The following is a 22,453-nucleotide window of genomic DNA, read 5'->3' as shown; positions in this document are numbered from 1 at the left end:
GTTCCCACAGCCCAATGGTCCCACAGCCCTATGTTCCCACAGCCCTATGTTCCCACAGCCCAATGTTCCCACAGCCCAATGTTCCCACAGCCCTATGTTCCCACAGCCCTATGTTCCCACAGCCCAATGGTCCCACAGCCCTATGTTCCCACAGCCCAATGTTCCCACAGCCCAATGTTCCCACAGCCCTATGTTCCCACAGCCCTATGTTCCCACAGCCCTATGTTCCCACAGCCCAATGTTCCCACAGCCCTATGGTCCCACAGCCCAATGGTCCCACAGCCCAATGGTCCCACAGCCCTATGGTCCCACAGCCCAATGGTCCCACAGCCCAATGTTCCCACAGCCCTATGGTCCCACAGCCCAATGGTCCCACAGCCCAATGGTCCCACAGCCCAATGGTCCCACAGCCCTATGTTCCCACAGCCCTATGTTCCCACATTTCTTTTTTTAAAATTAGGCCCTGGGCCCGCCGCCCAATGGTCCCACAGGCCAATGTTCCCACAGCCCTATGGTCCCACAGCCCTATGGTCCCACAGCCCAATGGTCCCACAGGCCAATGTTCCCACAGCCCTATGGTCCCACAGCCCTATGGTCCCATAGCTCAATGGTCCAACAGCCCAAACATGTTTTAGGGTTAGGGTTAGGGGGATAAAATCTGATACAAATTTATGGAAAAGGAAATGTGGGAACATAGGGCCTAATTTTGGAAAAAATAATCCTAGAAATGTGGGAACTGTGGGAACATAGGGCCTAATTTTCTGTGAAAAAAAATAAATTATCTGGGGGGGGAAACACTGCATACAGTATCGGAGAGGGTGGTGTCACTCACTCTGTAGGATCAATCTGTTTATTTCCGTGTGTGCTCAAAGCGGCAGAGACTGAGACTCATTTCACCACCACTAAACTGCGCTTTACTCCACTTTTCCTCTGCCTCGCTCACCACCCACATTCGGGGGTGAAATGTTGTTTCCTCTTCATAAAGCTGTGTGTTCAGGGCCGGGGGGTACGAGGCGATGATTTCACACGAGAGGCTGCACGACGCAGCGGAGCACGTTAATCGCGTTTTAGTCAAGTGTATTTTTTTTTTTCCCCTTTTTAATTGGAGTGTACTTTTAAGAGATGAGAGTTCTCCGGGGAGGCCGACTTCATTAGCACCTGTAAGTGTCCGGGCATGTTAGCGCAAACGGAGAGTTTGAGAGAGAGAGAGAGAGAGAGAGAGAGAGAGAGAGGCATATTGGGAGAGTTATCTTTTAATACACGCTTGTCAGAAAATATTTAGATGGGATCTCACATAACTGAGTAGGAAGCCGTCTGATGTTCCACCTTCGTCTTCCCAGACCAAACACGTGTGCCTCTATTAATGTGTTAATGTTGGTTCCTACCCTCAAATACAGCAACAACAACGTTATTGCACATTGCATACGTAAGGGAGAATGCAGAGCGAGGTGGTCGTTATAACGAATACAACCCCCGACAGGGTGATCGGGCCTGATCGCCAAAACGCCAAACGACGCCAAAGAAAACAAATGGCAAATGGCACAAAGAGACACAAAATGTATGGGAAATTTGCTTCTTTTATTTTTATTTTTTTTAAGAAAAACGTAACGGAAGGACACTTGAACCCCCGCCAAATACGGGGTCAGCCCAATGGTCCCACAGCCCAATGGTCCCACAGCCCTATGTTCCCACAGCCCTATGTTCCCACAGCCCTATGTTCCCACAGCCCTATGTTCCCACAGCCCAATGTTCCCACAGCCCTATGTTCCCACAGCCCTATGTTCCCACAGCCCTATGTTCCCACAGCCCAATGGTCCCACAGCCCTATGTTCCCACAGCCCAATGGTCCCACAGCCCTATGGTCCCACAGCCCAATGGTCCCACAGCCCTATGTTCCCACAGCCCTATGTTCCCACAGCCCTATGGTCCCACAGCCCAATGGTCCCACAGGCCAATGTTCCCACAGCCCTATGGTCCCACAGCCCAATGGTCCCACAGGCCAATGTTCCCACAGCCCTATGGTCCCACAGCCCAATGGTCCCACAGGCCAATTTTCCCACAGCCCTATGTTCCCACAGCCCTATGTTCCCACAGCCCAATGTTCCCACAGGCCAATGTTCCCACAGCCCTATGCTCCCACAGCCCTATGGTCCCACAGCCCAATGGTCCCACAGCCCTATGTTCCCACAGCCCTATGTTCCCACAGCCCTATGGTCCCACAGCCCAATGGTCCCACAGGCCAATGTTCCCACAGCCCTATGGTCCCACAGCCCAATGGTCCCACAGGCCAATGTTCCCACAGCCCTATGGTCCCACAGCCCAATGGTCCCACAGGCCAATTTTCCCACAGCCCTATGTTCCCACAGCCCTATGTTCCCACAGCCCAATGTTCCCACAGCCCTATGCTCCCACAGCCCTATGTTCCCACAGCCCTATGTTCCCACATTTCTAAGAATTTTCTTAAAATTAGGCCCAATGTTCCCACAGCCCTATGGTCCCACAGCCCTATGGTCCCATAGCTCAATGGTCCAACAGCCCAAACATGTTTTAGGGTTAGGGTTAGGGGGATAAAATCTGATACAAATTTATGGAAAAGGAAATGTGGGAACATAGGGCCTAATTTTGGAAAAAATAATCCTAGAAATGTGGGAACTGTGGGAACATAGGGCCTAATTTTCTGTGAAAAAAAATAAATTATCTGGGGGGGGAAACACTGCATACAGTATCGGAGAGGGTGGTGTCACTCACTCTGTAGGATCAATCTGTTTATTTCCGTGTGTGCTCAAAGCGGCAGAGACTGAGACTCATTTCACCACCACTAAACTGCGCTTTACTCCACTTTTCCTCTGCCTCGCTCACCACCCACATTCGGGGGTGAAATGTTGTTTCCTCTTCATAAAGCTGTGTGTTCAGGGCCGGGGGGTACGAGGCGATGATTTCACACGAGAGGCTGCACGACGCAGCGGAGCACGTTAATCGCGTTTTAGTCAAGTGTATTTTTTTTTTTTTCCTTTTTAATTGGAGTGTACTTTTGAGAGATGAGAGTTCTCCGGGGAGGCCGACTTCATTAGCACCTGTAAGTGTCCGGGCATGTTAGCGCAAACGGAGAGTTTGAGAGAGAGAGAGAGAGAGAGAGAGGCATATTGGGAGAGTTATCTTTTAATACACGCTTGTCAGAAAATATTTAGATGGGATCTCACATAACTGAGTAGGAAGCCGTCTGATGTTCCACCTTCGTCTTCCCAGACCAAACACGTGTGCCTCTATTAATGTGTTAATGTTGGTTCCTACCCTCTAATACCAGCACAATATCCCCCTCTATTGTATTTTTTTTCTACTTTTGTTTGTTTTTAATCTACCCGCCCTGTAAACAGCCATACTAATAATTCATTTATTATTATTTAATACAGCAGTTCTCAAACTTTTTTCACTAATGTACCCCCCTTTCAATAGTTTTTTAAAGCCAAGAACCCCCTGACCAGCGCGAATCAAGACTTTTCTCTCGCTTTTTTTAAGCCCTTGTGTTGTCTTCCCGTCAACCATGCAACTTTTCTGTTTTTCTGGGTCAAAATTTTGAATTTACAATTTTGTCTCTTCACCCCGATGTTTTAGAAGCTCTTCCTGATGTTTTAGTCACTTTTTGATGTTTTATTATTATTTTTTTGGGATAATTTTTTGGGACATTTTAGGCCTTTAATTCCACAGGACAAATGAAGACATGAAAGGGGGAGAGAGAGAGAGAGAGAGAGAGAGAGACCAACGGTGCCAACCCGGCCACACACACTTTTTGATTTTTTTTAGGCTTATCCGCGATGTTTTTGTCACTTTTTTGACATTTTTGTCACATATCCAAATGTTTTTTTTATGTTCTTTTATCAATTATTTTCTTCAAATGCTATAAAATTGAATAAAACACCCACATTCAATGAAATTAGCGAACTGATCGTTTATTTGACTTGTGAAGAGCGTTGTAGGGAACCATCCACCTTATTTCTTTTTGACAATATGGTTGAACCCCTTTAAAAAATGTTCCGACATTATTGTCGCCTTTATTGCATCTTTCGATAGGTTTGACGCTTTTGTCACTTCTCCGTTACTTTTATCCGACGTTTTTGTCGCTTTTTTTCATCATTATTTCGTCGTGTCTTTCCATATTTTGACGCACAATTTTGTCGCTTTCTCCAGCCTTTTTCCCCCTTTTTTTGCACTTTTTTCAACGTTTCTGTCGCTTTCTCCCATGATGACTAAAGAACTTTTTTGCCAACTTTTGTTGGGGCTTCATAAGGCCCAAACTGTAAGTGAGAGGACTATATGAGACAGGCAATAATACAGTCAAAATATTTGACTTTTTCTCTTAAATAAAAGCATGTCAATAAACTTAATGTGTCTGGCCCTTGATGTGATTCTCATTTTCCAGTCTGGCCCTTAGGGAAGTTGAGTTTGACCCCCCTGAGCGTTTCCTAAATTAGCGCCCTTACTGGTGGCAGGAAATACGACCTTTTGTCTAAACCAGAGAACGTAACGGTCGCGGTTTTGAGCGTAAAGATCATTTTAAACGAAGTTTTAAACACGTCTTTAATGGTGTGAAATAGTCCCAGTTTCTTAAAGTTTTTCGCACCAATCTCTTTCCCGAAATTCAGCCTTGGTTCAGAATTACAGCCACTAGAGCCAGTCCCACAATGAGCTTTCCTTAGGATGTGCCATTTCTGTGTCTGTAGCTATTGAGGAGGAGGGGGGGGGGGGGCAAGGTGGAGGGTGGGGGTGTGGCCTTGACCAGCTTGCTGCCACGATTGTAGCTCTACTTCCTAATGGGTGGGCCAAATTCTCTGGGCAGCTGTGGGCGGCGGGCAAAGCAGAGAAAGGGGAGGTAACCTTGCTCCTTATGACGTCATAAAGGGAAGATTCCTGATTGGCCCATCTGAGCTTTCATTTTCTCAAAGGCAGAGCAGGATACCCAGGGCTCGGTTTACACCTATCACCATTTCTAGCCACTGGGGGACCATAGGCAGGCTGGGGGGGGAAAAACCTCATAAAGTGAAATCTTCATGCCATGGGACCTTTTTAAGTTAAAAAAAAAAAACTCTCTGTTTACTTTTCTTTTCAAACAGGACATGATCCCAGGTCTCCTGGGTGAAAGTCTTATGGTTTCCATAAAGTGCTTATTATTGTTTTCATTCGGCTACTTCTGTTTAATTGAAGTTTGGCATCCTGCCAGCTTAATGGGGACAATCTTAGCCATCCTAAACACAAGTTTACTATCATACACAAGGCGAAAGGAGAAGGCAAGGAAATGAGCGATGAGAAGTAGGGCTGGGTATCGTTTAAAATCTTTCGATCCGGTGCCAATTTCGATACCTCAGTTTCGATGCCGGTTCCTAACGATCCTTTTTTTCGACGCCATATGTTTTAAAATCCATTTCAACATCAACAAAAATCCATTAAACGCAAAGCATGATAAGAGAAATGGCCAGTAAAAGACAGGGTAAGACTAGTTTTTATGTTTTAATTCCCAATGGTGTTTTAAGCCCCCAACGTTGCCTTCCAGGCGGCGCTGCAACCGTTGACTTCAAGGCACCTAACCCTAACCATAACCGTTGCCTAACCCTAGTGCGTAGAGACATTGGAGGCTTAAAACACCGATAAACTGTTTTAATAGTCTTCCCCTGAGAGCAGAGGTGTGGTTTTTGGCTGTTCGGTAAGTGGCAAAGAGCAGCTCTAAAGGATGGACAAAGAGAGGCTGCACTTTGCGCCGGCTGTTCCATTGATTTCCCGCTGGGGTGGGCGGTGGCGCCCAACTTTGCGCTGCTTACCGCTCGGATTTGCCGCTTTGCACTGCACTCAATGTTGAAATTATTTCAACTCTGAACTAGTTGCCGCTGACCTTTCGAAAGCGCAACCAATGAGATAACAGCATGTCATTACCTAGCAACGGGAAATAGCTTCCTTACCACCCTTGATGACGAATACCTGCGCTGCGCCTTGCTCTTTGCTCGGCGCCCTACCTAGCGGTGCGCAGAGAGCAAATCCGCTTATCGTGTGTAGGCGGCTTAAGGGATAGGGGCGTTGAAACTAGGGATCGACCGATATGGATTTTTTAGCGGCTATACCAATTTTTCTTTTTTCATCAGCCTTAGCCGATGACCGATAACGGGCTGCCGATTTTCTTGAGCCGATATTTGGAGCCGATACTGCTTTTGCTCCCTCAATTTACATCATAAAAATGTAATTCCTGCCACACTGGATTTGTTTTCGGAATCTGCTCTGCCATTTCTTTAAAAATAATAAACCAAAACACCGATCTGTGTCACTTCTGCACTCATCTTACATTCATATCACCCACATTCTGTGTGCAATGTGCATCATATGGGTGGGTGCACTGCATATGGTTAACTGTGCTTCATCAACATCTACAACACAGCCTTGATGATGAATTGCTTGCTGACATATTATAAGACAGATATAATCAGGTCGTCACAAAATGTCCTTTGTCAACACATTTAAATAATTTAAGAAAACAATAAACCTGAAAAGTAGCCACTGAAATAAAGTGCTTGATTTGTAATTTAAGACTGCCATGGTGCCAGTGGGGGAGGGGCAGTGCGTGGTCTGCACGTGAACTGCAGCGAAAAAAAACTATCGGCGAACGCAGCAGCTGTGTTATCGGCCGATGCCGATACACGTAAAAACGCAAATATCGGCCCGATATATATCGGCCGGCCAATAAAATCGGTCTATCACTAGTTGAAACTAATCGATGCATCGCGATGCGGACCTGGATGCTTCTGCATTAATGCAGTGACAGACCACAATCGATTATTGCCCACTGACGTTACTTGTTGATTTTCCGCTCGCTGCTTTTTTGTTTCATCAATAAAGAATAAAAAAAAAAGAGAGAGAGAAACTCCGTTTGATTAAATCAGTTCACGATTCACACCAACATTTGCGTTTTAGTTCCTGTCCCCCGTTTTGTAACCCCATCCACAATTTCCTAAATCTAACTGTCCCGTTCTTTTGCCGCATGTCAGTTAAACGTACGTCCCGACCCAGAGCGTCAAAAAGGGACGCCAAGAGTCCCGACCAAGCGATTTATATAAAATCTAAAATATTTTGTGACACAACCAATTGTCAACTCTACAATATCATCGTGATATCGATATCAGTGTATTTGGTCAAGAATAGCGTGATATTTGATTTTCTTCATATCGCCCGGCTTTAAAATGAATGAATCCATTGATGTGCACAAGTACAGCGTACAGTACCTTCATCCATCGCGTTGAATTCATGTTGGGTCAGTTATTATTCAGGCAGGGTTGGGTAAAGATTTCCAATCCTGGGACATGTTTCATGTAAAAGGCTGAAAATATGTCATAAATTCCATAATGATCCATTGACAAACAACTTGACAGCTTTTTATGGGGCCACATGGATTTCCAAACCCACCAAAAAAAATGGGATCATGGGCCTGAAAAAGTCGTTTCTCTTTTTCGTCATCCTCTGGTAACAGAAGCTAGACGACAGCATGCGTGATAAAAAAACTTGGAACTCGCAGGTCTGAGAGCCGGCAGGCTGCTCTTCAGACTCTGACAATGACTCTCTCAAGGATTAACAACCCCCACGGGGATATTTTTACAGCCGCGGAGTCGACAGCGGCGGCGGCAGAGCCACTCGATGGGATGTGTGGAGATTTAGAGTGAACCCAACATCAGGGCTGCCGTGTTAACAGTGACTAACGGTGACTTTATCTCTGTTTCTCTTACTGTTGTGTCGTCGTGAAGTCAGTTTTGCCCTTTACATTCCTCTGCCGTACCACTGCTTCATTTCAGCTTCCTTCTTTGTGATGTTACCATTTATTATTTTAGGCAAATAGCAAATTCTCCGGAGCACTTTAGACTTTGCAGTGGGCTGTTCTTTGTTTAATGGCTTTTAAAAACAAATAACAGTGACATAATACAGTCCCAACAACTAAACACACGTACATGAACATGTGTAGTCAAATCAACTCCAAAATGATTGCTTTACACACACATATAGCACAAATCCAGTATGCACAAAGTAGACATTACCAGTGACCTTCTTTGGCCGCTGATATCTAAATTAGTTTGCCAGTGGTCACGGTTTGCTCCGAGTAGGTCAATATTAGGTGTTAATATAGAAAACGTAGTAACGCATTATGCATTGCAATATTCAAGATCAGTCCACACAGATGACATTACTCATAAAATAATCCCTCAAAAATAATGAGGAAATAAGTAATAAAAATTAGTTTGCAATGGGCTGGTTTTTGCTCAATTCTTGCATGTCATTTATCATGCATAACTGTAGATAAAATATATATATATATATATATATATATTAGAGGTGTTGAAATTAATCAAATAATTGATGCATAGAATCGTGGACATGGACGATGCTGCATCGATAATCGGCCGGCTCATAAACGATTATTTCTGTTTACATTTTAATGTAGGCCTAACAACATTTCTGTTTACATATTCAGGTATGTTTTGCACATTCAGGAAGTGCCATGTGCTCAGTGCTGTATAGTTTTATGTATCCAGGTTATTTAGTATTAGAGCACTGCAGAATGTTTGGTTTTTGAAGCTTGAAAAGCTATGAATTAAATATCCTACATGGCTTTAATAGAAAAATGTATTTGAATTGAATTGAATCACTGACATGATAATCGTAATCGAATCGGGAGATCAGTGAAGATTCACACCTCTAAAATATATATATATATATATATATATATAAATATGTGTATATATATATATATATATATATATATATATATATATATGTATATGTGTGTGTGTGTATATGTGTGTGTGTGTGTGTGTTTGAGATTAAGCAGAGAATATTTGACAGAAAACTGATTGACCATCAAATTGAAATAGGCAGCAGTTACACTGCAGCCCTGAAAGAGATGTCAGTGTTGTGGTTGTGTGCGTGTGCTGTAAATGTGTGACAGCGCTTGAAGGCAGAGACATGAAATAGTCTGTCCTCGCTTGCTTTTTAAAATGCTGCTTTCATCATTTTACGACATGAAGGCAAAGGCGCACATCTGTAATACATCTCTTATCATTGCCTCTGTAGCTATTTAAGCTGTATTTTTGTGTGACGGGAGGAGGAAAGTGGGGGGGGGGGCAGCTCCAAATATTCCCAGCCTGGCACTCTGCAAAAAAAAGAGGGAAGGATGCGTGATGGAGTTCACAGCAGCAAGCCGAATGTTTTGGAGGAATAAACTAGCAGCTTGGCTCTTTGGTGCTTTGCCAAGACTTCTGGGAAGTAATCCAGCACCTTGGAAGGACAGGATTCTGATGCCATATTGGATCAACCGTAATTTGAGGTTAATTGAATTGAAAAATCTGCTCTGCCGCTCCCAAAAAAAATCTGATTAATAATCACCGGAAGGGAATGAATAACGGTTTGTGTGAATAGACATATAGCATGCTGTGTTTTCCGTAGCTTTGTGGAAGATATACTGTAGGTGCACATATTTGGCGGGCGGTTTAGGGGTCCTACCTCAAGAAAGTTACCGTAAGTTTTTTAATTAGAAAAATCAATGCAATTTCACATCATTTCGACCATTATTATCACCATATCTGTGTCTAAAACATGGGAAAAGCTAGAGCAGGGAATAAATAAAGAAGTCCACTGGGGACCAACTACAGTCATTAGCTCTGAGAAAAGTCATTCAGTTAGTTTTGATGCTCACATTGATTTGAAATTAATTCGGCTTATGCCTACCGTCCACTAGAAGACTCCGAAAAGACTTTGAAAAGTCTGACACCATCTCACGTCCAAAGGAGACAGTAGGGCGTGGAGGGACGACCCCAAAAACCCAAATCACATTTTTTTTAGTTGCATATTGGATGTGAAAAGAAGGAAATGGTTCTAACGTTGCACTTTAGATGTGTGTGAATTTCCCACACCAGGAGTAATTCATATAGTTCTATTTTATACTGATCCATTATCTGTTCAAAACATGTTCTATGTTCTGTGCAAAAAGTTCTATTAAAATAAAATAAATATTTGTGTGTGCTGTAAAGTGGTTAGAAAAAATGAAATCGGAATCGGCTAAAATTGGTATCGGCCGGCCCAACTCAAAGAAAATCGGAATCGGCCTAGAAAGTTGTAATCGGTGCATGTCTATAAAACGTGTTTGATTTTGTTGGAACGTCCAGACGGGAAACAGACTGACTGGGACTGAGTTTTATGCCCACCTTACACCAAACGATGGAGAGGACGGGAGCGCCCCGACTCTAGCAAGACTCTCAGGATTTCATTCTGATATTGGAAAGTTGTCTGCGACAGTGGAAAGTAGGGAAGGTAGGGGAAACCCTGAGCATGCATTTGATGGTTTATGCACCTGGTTTCTGAACCCCAAAAAATAAACAATCTGATAATGGTAAATTGTCATCAAATGCATATATTTTCCTCGAAATACTTACATATACAGCTGGCCTCGCTGCGAGATGTGTTCTTGTCTGCTTAGGGCTTGGTGTTTGTGACTGAATTCTAATGAATGGCTCAGAGGAAAATGCAACGCATTCCTGCCGCAGAGACAGATGGAGGGCAGCGGATGTTCGGCGTCCGTGTTAAGCGGGGTCTGCGGCGGTGACCCAGGCATCGACGATGTCTGAGCCCCTCATGTCCCGGCCTTCACATTCTAATAATGACTAATGTGTTTGCAGACGTCACCCTGCTCTCATTACGGTGATTTATGGCCTCGGCAATCTTCAATAAACCGGAGGAGCCGTATTCCAATTTATCCAGGTCAAATTAACCGTTCATAATTAGACGCGGTAACCTTTCTCACCCCCTCTTTTTGCTGAATGGGCTTGTACATGCGATGCAAGTGTTCATTGTTTAATCTCCCTGGCTGTCATTAGGAAGGTTGCGTCAGAATCATTCCTATCAGGGCAAAAGTGGAGCCTGAATCAATCTCCTACTGGTTAATAGCTACTGGGCTGATTTATTGTCGCATTACGAAGGTGAAGTCATCGCCCTTTCCTCTAAAGGTGGCAGCAACCCTACGGAGCCCTTCAGCCTTCGTTTCAGAGTCACACCCTGCAGCACATTTTCATTCTGAGATGATTTAATTTATAACATTTAGATCAGGGCTGCAGCTACAGCTGGGCGAAATGGAGGAAATCAAATATCACAATATTTTTGACCAAATACCTCAATGCAATGATATTGCGGCGATGTTGTATTGGACTATTGGTGCTTTCACAGCATATTTACACTCTGGTAATTTTTGAAATCGTCAATCAAAATGTGGATACAATGACTAAGTGGGTAAAGGCAAATAATATAAATAAAAGTTAGTCTTGTAAGTTGAGAAAATGACATCACTTAACTGTAATGCAGCCTTTAAAACCAGTCAAGGACAGCACAGATATTACGATATCCAAAATTGAAGAAGATATGTAGCCTCAAATATCGATAGTGCTGGGCAATATATCGATATTACATCGATATCGTGATATGAGACTAGATATCGTCTTAGATTTTGGATATCATAATATTGTGATATAACACAAGTGCTGTCTTTTCCTGGTTTTAAAGGCTGTATTACAGTAAAGTGATGTACTTTTCTGAACTTACCAGGCTGTTCCTGTTCCTGTTTCCCCACTTAGACATGATTTCCACATTACTGATGATTATTGATCTAAAATCTAAGTGTGAAGATATTTTGTTAGAGCACCAGTTGTCAACCCTAGAATATCGCCGCAATATCGTTATTGAGGTATTTGGTCAAGCATATCGTGATGTCTGATTTTCTCCCTATCGCCCAGCCCTATATATCGATATTATATCGATGCCGATATAATATCGATATATTGCCCATCCCTGGCTGCAAAGTCTAGTGCTTATATTAGAACAACAATAACTTTATATCCTCTAAAATTGGGGGACTATTAAAGGGCTACAGTTCCCACATTATCCATTTGATATATGGGTAAACACTCAAAGCTGCAAGTCAAGACTTTTCCGTCAACGTCATTGGTTTATTTCAAATGTGCTGGTGTCCTTTTTTTTTTTACGGCACTGTACGTTAATGTCAAAAGAAGATTAGATTTTCTCTTTGGTTAATAATCAATCCATCACTTGGCTTTAAAGCAAAGCCTTTGGCTGTAGCTGAAACACATGTAACAGGTTTATTTTGAGCCAGAGCCCTTCAGGCAGGCCGCATCCTAAACAGAGCTTTCAGGATTAACCAGCGGGGGCCTTTGAGACAGTTTGATAGACAGCACTCCTCACTCCGGTCTTGATTACTGGCCCTGTTCTAATTTGCTTTGCTCTGCTTTAATAGTGTCTCGTCAGATCTGGTCTTGCCCAAACACTCTTGGTGTTGGACTGTCTTGTCCGGGAGTGACGGCCGGGTTTGACTCGGCGAGATGGGTGCTGTCATTTTCTCGGGTTCATTAAAAAAGAAATCACAGGAGAGAGAAAGGAAATAAAGATGGACGGAGAGAGCGGGAGAGGCAGATCTGAGGACCTGCCGGTCGTGCCGTCTTCGGTGTCTGAGCTGTCCGTCGGAATCAGCAGCGCCGCCCCGAGAGGCAGCCGCTGCCAAGCGGCATCAAACGAGCTGAATGATGGAGGGGAGATGAAGGGAAAGGAACTAAAGGTGGGGCAAAAAAAAAAAAGGAAAAGCAAGACTGAAGCAGGAAGGAAAGAACAGCGTGCAGAGATAAAGACTTTCCGTCTGTCATTTTAACAGCTGCAGTTTATCCTGTGAAGGTTTGAAAGGACTGCCGCCTTTCCTCCGTCCTCTCCTCTGATATTCAGAATCCAATTAGTGGTTGTGTCGAAGGGGGGGGGGTTCCTCAGTGACAGTGGCCCATTTGTAAGACCTGCTATCGATGAGGAACACCGACAGAGGCGATATTTTATTAATGTCTGACTGTATTCTGCAAATAACGGCCCTTTTTGTGAGGCTTTACACACTTTTCTTGTGTCGAAGTTTAGCGACAGATGCAGAAAAGCTAAAAAAAAAAATATGTCTTTGTGTATCAGAATTGGGCTACAGGGTGATGGCTTCCATTGCATTTCACAAAAGGGGTTGCTGCTAGGAAAAATGTCTGTGTGTATTTTTTGGTCAAGGAGAATTGGACACCGGTTAACACACGGCATCATCTCCAGACCGTCCTATCAGCATTTCAAAGCTACGCTATGAAAATGTCAACTTTTTAAGAAATTTTGAATTGTGCATCAAGGCAGGCCTGCTTGGTTCTTTCAGGGGAATCATTATAATGATTTGCAAAGAATATGTTTACAAAATTTCCTCTCTAACTGGGACGTTTTGGGACCGATTGGTGGGTTTGCTGTGGACGAAGTACACACAGCAATACACATTTATGCTGCTAAAGGGTGTAGGGCACATAAAAACCTATTTCCAAAAAAAACTCCAGTTTTTCATTGAAGAAAAAAAAAAAAACCTTCTCCAAATGTTAGTGTACTGTATCAACATAAGCTGCAGGACAAATATGTACCCTATAATATCAACATTTGGCTTAAATGAGGAACTATGCGATGAAAGAATCTGACCAGGCATTTAAAGCCAGCCTTTGATACTGTTGGCCTACCAGACACTAGAAGACTTTGAACAGACTTGCTGGAAGACTAAAGTCTGATACCATCCCACATGTTAAGACAATCCTCTCACATCTAACGTTAAAGACATGTCATAATATGTAAAGACTACAACTACATTCGTTTTGAAAAAATGTAACCAAGCTAGCTAGCTGCCGCTAGCGTTAGCTGGTACCTTGAGGGAAAAGTTTACAGATTTTCTGTAGGTGAATGTCAAGCGTTTACCCACCGGTAAAACTCCCACTGGATGACGTGCTTCAGAAGGGTTGAAAATCGGCAACTTTCCCTCTTTAGCTGCTTCCTGTTTGGTGCTGGAAGGAGAGCACCCATTGGTTGTCGACAATGTCCACATGATTTAACTTCACTACCAAGACTTACGATAATATCAAACACGTTTAATTTTCTCGGAACACCCAGACGGGAAAAAGACTGACTGGGACTGAGTTCTATGAACACCTTACACCCAATGATGGAGACCCCGACTCTAGCAACTCTCCGGGTTTCATTCAGATATTGGAAATTAGTCTGCGACAGTGGAATCGCTTGAAAAGCGACACTACAAGGTCGGCATTACCAATGTGACATCATGACTTTGCGTAGACATACAAGCCACGTTATCTGTACGCCTTTTGAGCAGCGGATGGGTTGCGGACTGATCTCAATAAGTGGCGTATGTATGTACACACCATGCCATTTTGGCGTGTTATCAAGACGCAGACATAATCGCTAGTAGAAGTAGAAGAAGTACGCGGGACACGATCCCCGGTCTCCTGGGTGAGAGTCCTGTGTTTGACCCATCCTCCACCCCGACCAACCTCCCTATGCGGATTTTCGGGCTTTCATACTACTCGCTACTGGCTATTAAAGGTCAATACCCAGACCTAGATGAGACTGTGTAGCCACAGGGCTATAAGGCATCCAGCTTCATACACAGTGGTCCAGGAATTATTAAAATTACTACAGCAGTGCTGTTGGTGAAGCTGAAGGGAATAAACCACACACGCAGCGTTGATAACGACGCAGGGACACGTCACTCACTGCAACTCTTTCATGTCTGTTTTAATAGTTTTGGAGCAACACTGGCTGTTTGTGGATGATACAAATATGAAAAGAGCAGCGGCCTTACCTTTTTTAATTCGTGGGGTAATGATGTAGAGAATGCATATTGTAAAAACAAATAACCGTGCACACAGCATGTGCGATGGAGCGTGAGCGTCTGCAGAGTCACTGTAAACAACAGCTTTGGTTAAAACCAAACCGTTTGTGTTGCAGGAGACAGATTGCTGAAAACACTGCTGAGTCATGTCTCTCTGGTGGAGATACACTTGTCACATGCGCCTGCTGTTTGTAGAGATGTTTTGATACCATTTTGCCTTCCCCGTAATGATTCTGATGAACCTGACCTTGCGTGCCAGCAGACTGCTGAGTACTGATCCAAAACCAATGTATTAATTATTATTCTAAAGGTTGTATACTACTTTCCCTGTGTGGGCAATATATTGATATTATATCGATATCGTGATATGAGACTAGACATCGTCTTAGATTTTGGATATTGTAATATCGTAGTATGGCATACGTGTTGTCTTTTCCTGGATTTAAAAGCTGCATTACAGTAAAGTGATGTACTTTTCTGAACCTACCAGACTGTTCTAGCTGTTCTATTATTTGCCTTTATCCACTTAGTCATTATATCCACATTACTGGTGATTATTTATCAAAAATCTACAATATCGTTGCGGTATCGATATCGAGGTATTTGGTCAAAAATATAGTGATATTTGATTTTCTCCATATCGCCCAGCCCTACTGTACATTAGGGCATTAAATGCAAATGAAGTTCAACATAGACTGAAAATCAGGGAGATGATGTATGGGTAGAGAGAGAGAGAGAGAGAGAGAGAGAGAGAGAGAGAGAGAGAGAGAGAGAGAGAGAGAGAGAGAGAGAGAGAGAGAGAGAGAGAGAGAGAGATAGATAGATAGATAGATAGATAGATAGATAGATAGATAGATAGATAGATAGATAGATAGATAGATAGATAGATAGATAGATAGATAGATAGATAGATAGAAACAGCTGGGCCGTAGTTGACCTATTTCATTGTGTTTTTTCTGTCCTAGCTTTGGAAACGGTAGACAGGATGAAACATGGCCTTGAGTCTGGCTGCAATTTTTTTTTTATTGACCTGTCAGAACTGGCTTGACGTTTGAGCAGAAAGATTTACAGGCTCCATTTAGGGCAGGATTGATATCTTTCGAAGGCAGCTCTGGGGAAAAGATTGGAGAAAAACGAGTGTTTCGGCCCGCTCCTTGATTGATTAATGCCTTCTTTCAATTCTTGCTTTGACTTTTCTTTCTTTCTGTATCTCTATATTGTTTCACCTTCCAGTACATCTTAGCGTAGTAGGTGCTGTTTTAGCAGAAGAAGCTGGACATTTGGCTGACATCTTCCTCTCTGTTGAGTAGGCCTGGGTATCGTTAAAAAATATTCGATACCGATACCAATACCGTGACTTCGATAGAGGTTCCTTAACAATGCTTTTTTTCGTTACCAATTTAATGAAACAATAATAATAAATTGCAACATTATGGCACAAATCGGAATCGGCCTAGAAAATTGTAATCGGTGCATGTCTAATCTTGGTAGAAGCATGCTGCGTGCTTATTGGCTCGCTGATGAGATTGACTGGTTTTGAAATTGGGTATTGAATGACGAGGCATTTTTCGATACTCAATACTTTAGAGTCAATTCGGTCGTTGTCTAAAAAGTATTGAATTCGGTGCCCAGGCCTATATATATATATATATATATATATATACACACACACATATTCAAAACAAGAGTTTTGAATGTAAAAAAAAACTATTCAAAACCTTTGCATTGTGTGATTTACTCACAGAAAATGAAGTGAACACATTATTGTGGCACGCAGTATCTGTGTTCCCTGATAGGGCATTATGAATTTTGTCTGCTGAAATCACTGCAATGTGAGAAGAAACACTTCTTCATTCATTTTTTATTTATTTTTTTCCAACTATTTTTATTTAATTTTCAGAACAGATGACATACATCATACAGGCAGTGGTGAACGAGGCATAGGAGAAACCGCTTTGTCATCTCCCCCCAAATCCTGCACCCACCCATAACCCAACCCAACCCAGGTCAGGTCCAAACCAGACAGGGACAGACAACACAGACAGACACACGCCAGCAAGGGCGCACAATATCCAAAAGACAAAAAATAAACAGATAATCAAGTACATAAACAAATTAAGAGAAATGCAGGAAGATAGAGAGGAGGGGGGTCCATTTTGCCAAAAGGCTTTATGACCGCACTGTCATTCCTCACACTCGGATTCTGTCTCTTTAGGGTAACATTTGGTCTAATGACTACAGTAAAGATATTTTAAAAAGTGTGTGAGTGCAGAAAAGTAAGTGAAATGTTTTATTGCCCAGTATGAGTGAGTGTGTGACCGAGGCCTCCAGGGAAACATTTCAGCGTGGAGCATGTGGCATCGGCAGATGTCTAGTTCCATGTTGACTGCTAATGGTTTCCTTTTGAAGCAGTGCTCTTTCATGTCACTACGGCCTGATTTACCTAGAGTGTGCGCACAATGATAAGAGGTTTGAACCTGTTGTGCTCTTTCAGTGACGTCAATACCCTTTGTAATACGCGGGTGAATTCACCATTTGGATTACGTCCGTCTCTGTCTCCATCTCTGTACAGAGCACCTGAAGGCAGCGCTGGAGGAGTACATGATGCGCTTGCCGAAGGTTCGTATCCTGAGGACCAAGAAGAGGGAGGGGCTGATCAGGACTCGTCTGCTGGGAGCCGGCGCCGCTAAAGGAGAAGTCATCACCTTCCTGGACTCCCACTGTGAGGCCAACGTCAACTGGCTGCCTCCACTGCTGGGTGAGCAACTAAACGCACGTCACCCGCACCCATCAACCAAGCATATAAGACACTCAGTGCTTCCCAACCTGGCGGTCAGGAATGCAAAACAAAATCGGACTTGATTTAAAAGGATACGATAGAAAAATTTAAAAATATACTTTCCGGCTTCACAAAGATACTTTTGTCTTAAAGTGCTCATATTCTGCTCATTTTCAGGTTCATAATTGTATTTTAAGGTTGTACCAGAATAGATTTACATGATTTTATTTTCAAAAACCACCATATTTTTGTTGTACTGCACACTGCTGCAGCTCCTCTTTTCACCCTGTCAGATCTCTGTTTTAGCTACAGAGTGAGACATCTCACTGCTGTAACATTTATGTTGTCAGTCGCACATGCTCAGTAGCTAGGTAAGGACTACATGAGCTAGCTAGCTGTTTCTCCAACTTCGGCCTGTACAAGGCAGGATTAGCCGGGAGACTTCTTCTAAATGAGGGCGCACAGGGACATGGAAGTAGTTTGTAATTAATTTTTTTGATTAGGGTGCCATTGAAAACAAGCATTCTAGCACTAGCATGCTAATCGTTTCGACGTACAAAGCTGTGCCGATTTCGACCAGCTCACCAAAAGGCTGAAGGCAGGACACATTCAGAAACTGTATCGCACTCTAAACAGCATGGATTTTCTTTCAAAGTTTGTATGCGTGTGGAAGCACCAGAGACACAACATAACACCCAGAATCCCCAAAAAAGTGATTTTTTTGTAATATGGGCACTTTAATGAAACACGCCGACTTATTGAGACTTTAGCCTATTCACCGTATTAAGGCGAAGCACTGCTTCTTGGGCGGAGTGATTAGCGCAACACCTGAAAAGCACCTTTGTTACTCTCTGCTCCTCACCACGGGGCTTCTCAGGTGCTGCGAGCAAATCACTCCGCCCCAAGCAGCAGAAGTAGCAGTGCTTTGCCTTCTGAGAATATAGTTCCCAGTATGTATACGGTCAGAAGATGGCTGTGTGTCATGTGACCTTGTTATTTGTACACGCTGTGACGATACACATCACAACATGTAAATAGGAACATGTTGGCGTTATTTTGTCACTTATTGGGAGCAGTAGGCTAGATGGAGCCGGTTACCTCCAGGATCTGTGCTAAGCTAGGCTAGCGGTGGGTGCGTCAGACAGAGTTAGGACACGCACAGAGATGAGAAGGGTATGTATGGACTTATCTAACTCTGGGGGATACGGTGAATAAGACAAAGTCCCAATAAGTCGCTGTGTTCCTTTAACTTTTCTCAAGTCTTTGATTTGTCTCTTCCTGTGAATCACTGGAGACTTTTCCTGTGCCTCTCCAGGACTCTAAAAAAAAACTTGAAATGAAACTGAGAAGGGAACATCGTGCTTTGGCCGAACTGCTCCAAGCTGCAGTCTGTGACGATGAGTCACGAGTAGACTTTGCTTTGGCTGTAGACGTTTTTAAAGCCCCCCCACCAAAAAAAGCTTTTTGGATCGACTTCTCTACGCCATCTGTTGCCATTAACACTTCCCCTCCTGTCTCCCTCAGACCGAATCGCCCAGAACAGGAAGACCATCGTGTGTCCGATGATCGACGTGATCGACCACGACAACTTTGGCTACGAGACGCAGGCGGGGGACGCCATGCGAGGGGCGTTTGACTGGGAGATGTACTACAAACGGATACCCATCCCTCCGGAGCTGCAGAAGGACGACTCCAGTGAACCCTTCGAGTGAGTTATTCTATCACGTTTGATATTTGCAGGAGGATTTCTGGTGTTTGGTGTTTTAAGCCCCCAACGTCTCCTTCCAGGCAGCGCTGCCTTGAAGGCAAAAGGATTAAGCAATAGTTAGGGTTAGGTGCCTTCAAGTCGACAGTTGGGGTTAGGTGCCTTCAAGTCATTAGGGGATTAGGGTTAGGTGCCTTGAAGTAGATGGTTAGGGGGGTAGGGTTAGGTGCCTTGAAGTCGATGGTTAGGGGGTTAGGTGCCTTGAAGTCGACGGTTAGGGGGTCAGGGTTAGGTGCCTTGAAGTCGACGGTAAGTTAGGGGTTAGGTGCCTTGAAGTCGACGGTTAGGGGGTCAGGGTTAGGTGCCTTGAAGTCGACTTAGTTAGGGTCAGGTGCCTGCCTGTAGCGTTCAGCGGGTTAGGTTAGGTGCCTTGAAAGTCGACGGTTAGGGGTCAGGGTTAGGTGCCTTGAAGTAGATGGTTAGGGGGGTAGGGTTAGGTGCCTTGAAGTCGATGGTTAGGGGTTAGGTAGCCTGAGTCACGGTTAGGGTCAGGGTTAGGTGCCCTGAAGTCGACGGCAGGTTAGGGTTATAGGTGCCGCTGAAGCCTACGGTTAGGGGTTAGGGTTAGGTGCCTTGAAGTCGACGGTTAGGGGGTCAGGGTTAGGTGCCTTGAAGTCGACGGTTAGGGGGTCAGGGTTAGGTGCCTTGAAGCAGACGGTTAGGGGGTCAGGGTTAGGTGCCTTGAAGTCGACGGGTTTAGGGTCAGGTTAGGTGCCCTTGGAAGTCCACGGTTAGGGTTAGGGTTAGGTGCCTTGAAATGACGGTTAGGGTAGTTAGGTTAGGTGCCTTGAAGTCGACGCTTAGGGGTCAGGGTAGGTGCCTTAAAGTCGACGGGTCAGGGTTAGGTGCCTTGAAGCTTCCACGGTTAGGGGTTAGGTTAGGGCCTTGAAGTCGACGGTTAGGGGGTCAGGGTTAGGTGCCTTGAAGTCGACGGTTAGGGGTTAGGTGCCTTGAAGTCGACGGTTAGGGGGTCAGGGTTAGGTGCCTTGAAGCCGACGGTTCAGGGTTAGGTAGCCTTGTATTTTTTTTTATTCTGATTATCGTGTTGTCATTTATCACGCTGAATGCCAAATGTCTTGGTTTTGAATTTTTGGTTGGATGGAATAAGTTCTTCCATTTTGTCACCTTGGGTTAATTGTGATAACCTGACTCCGCCAGATAGATTGCTTCGCATTTGCTCAGCATATCCATCTGGGAACTTTCCGTTGGAGAACTTTTGGGAAGGGGCGAAAATCCTGGTTAGCTGATTGGATAAACCATCTGTCTATCAACACCTATAGTTGGTGATAGACGGGCCAAATCAACCAATCAGATCAAACTCTTGTCGAAACAAGTCAGGTTGAAGAGCACAAACATCTTTTTCCATGTATCGTTATTTGTTCTTCTTTCAATGAAGGAATACTTTCTAATTCAGATAAAACTTGCGCGATAGCTACGCTCATCTCATCCGTGGAAGCCGCCACTTTGTTTAGACTGAACATTCGCTTCTCGTTGCGTCACACCTAAACCCGCCTCAAAACCAACGCTGATTCGTCGGTCGTTTGGCGAACAGCTCCAAATTTTTTTCTATTTCAAGATGCCAGACTGATCTGCGAGTGGAAAACTGGAGCTCGCCAGATCAGGACGCTCTCACAAGACTATGATTGTGATGTGAATTTCTCACAATCTGTGACAAGTAATCTCTGTAGTTGAGATTTATTGAAAATAATGACTTTGATTAAAGTCAACTATGAAAATAGTTGCCATCAAATGTCATCATCAATTAGTTGGGTATGTGTTGATGGTGATGCACAGCACCTTATACTCATGTCTCTACGATTTCAGATACTTAGCGCTAGCTCAGGCAGATTTGAGTCTACTTTCATTATAATAATTCCCTTGGTTGCAGTGCACAGTATTTCCTTGGACTGCAACAGGAAATAAACTGACACATTTAGAGTATTTTGGTTTAATCTGTGAAATGGCAGCTCAAGTGATAACTTTCCACCCCAGTGTCCTTCCTCGACAAGCAGCGTTTTTGACGGCAGGTAACCTTTAAGTTTGTGAATGCCGGAATAAATAAACTCTACCCCAGAGACACATTTTGTTATTTGTAAGGCCATAATAGCTCTGTGTGTGATGCCAGGCACTCCATTTGTGAGCCTTGAGGGATTAGTCAGACAACATTTCTCCGTGTCTGGATGCCAATGACTCTTTGGGCGTCCTGGGAAATACAGTAGGTATCATCAGGCAAGCGCGGCTGTGCTGCAGGGAGATAAGAGACCGAAGGAGAAGAAATGGGCTGCAGAACAATCAGAATCAATCCTCATTTCATGAATTAGTCTGCTCTTCTTGCCCAATGAAATGACCTTCATCAGTGCAAATCCAATTTGAGTCGCAAAGATTTTCATTTTCATTCTGATTGACATTGCTGCAGCGGAGAATGAGGCACGCCGGGACGGGAAAAAATCCATATTATAGGTGTGTGTGTGTGTGTGTGTGTGTGTGTGTGTGTGTGTGTGTGTGTGTGTGTGTGTGTGTGTGTGTGTGTGTGTGTGAGTGAGAGAGAGAGAGAGAGAGAGAGAGAGAGAGAGAGTATGACTTTATTCCCGTTCTCATGCTTCCATCCCTGTCTCTTTTGTCAATGTCGTCACCTCTCTGTCTTTCTTTTCTTTCTCTTCGTCTCTCTCTCATCCCTCCTTTGGGCTTCAATGTTTCATTCAGCAATAAGCTCAGGCCCTGACGCTCTTTCTCCTCTAAGGTCAATGGACTGAAATGGACAATATCAACTGGAGCTTTTCTAATTAAATCTAAATTGTTACTCGGAATATCCATGGCGCACTGAGTTCAGTCTTTTATTTTTTCTACCTTCAGTTTCATTTAGACGCTTGCCAAAGAACAGTGACTAAAGGAAGACCAGCAGGGATTTTGGAAACTTATACCCGCTCCGGGCAAATGTTGTCGAAACACAAGCAGACCTATAAAAACTCAAAACGATGGTTTAAATCAACAACTTCTCATCAAAAGAAAAGCGAGGAAGAGTACAAATCTAATCAGACAGAAATACCTTTTTTTCCAGACATAAGACATAAATCTTTTCTTGACTTGTTTTGTCAGAACATTTGGCACTGTTAAGCTACTTTTTGTTTTTACTTAAGAATATGTAATA

The 22,453-nt window shown here is 43.7% G+C and overlaps 1 protein-coding gene across 2 annotated transcripts in view; it reads left to right on the top strand.

Annotated features, from left to right (window-relative positions):
* LOC120575636 (polypeptide N-acetylgalactosaminyltransferase 10-like) overlaps window positions 1-22,453 on the top strand; it is a 155,736-nt gene that overhangs the window by 107,893 nt on the left and 25,390 nt on the right. For both annotated transcript variants that reach the window (XM_039826452.1, XM_039826454.1), the window contains exons 5-6: window positions 17,334-17,519; window positions 19,065-19,248. In XM_039826452.1, coding sequence (XP_039682386.1) covers window positions 17,334-17,519; window positions 19,065-19,248 — 370 coding nt within the window. The remainder of the gene's footprint in view (window positions 1-17,333; window positions 17,520-19,064; window positions 19,249-22,453) is intronic.

This window comes from Perca fluviatilis, chromosome 16, assembly GCF_010015445.1.
Source record: "Perca fluviatilis chromosome 16, GENO_Pfluv_1.0, whole genome shotgun sequence".
In the NCBI taxonomy this organism is placed as follows: Eukaryota; Metazoa; Chordata; class Actinopteri; order Perciformes; family Percidae; genus Perca; species Perca fluviatilis.
This window is presented reverse-complemented; position numbering and strand designations above follow the sequence as displayed.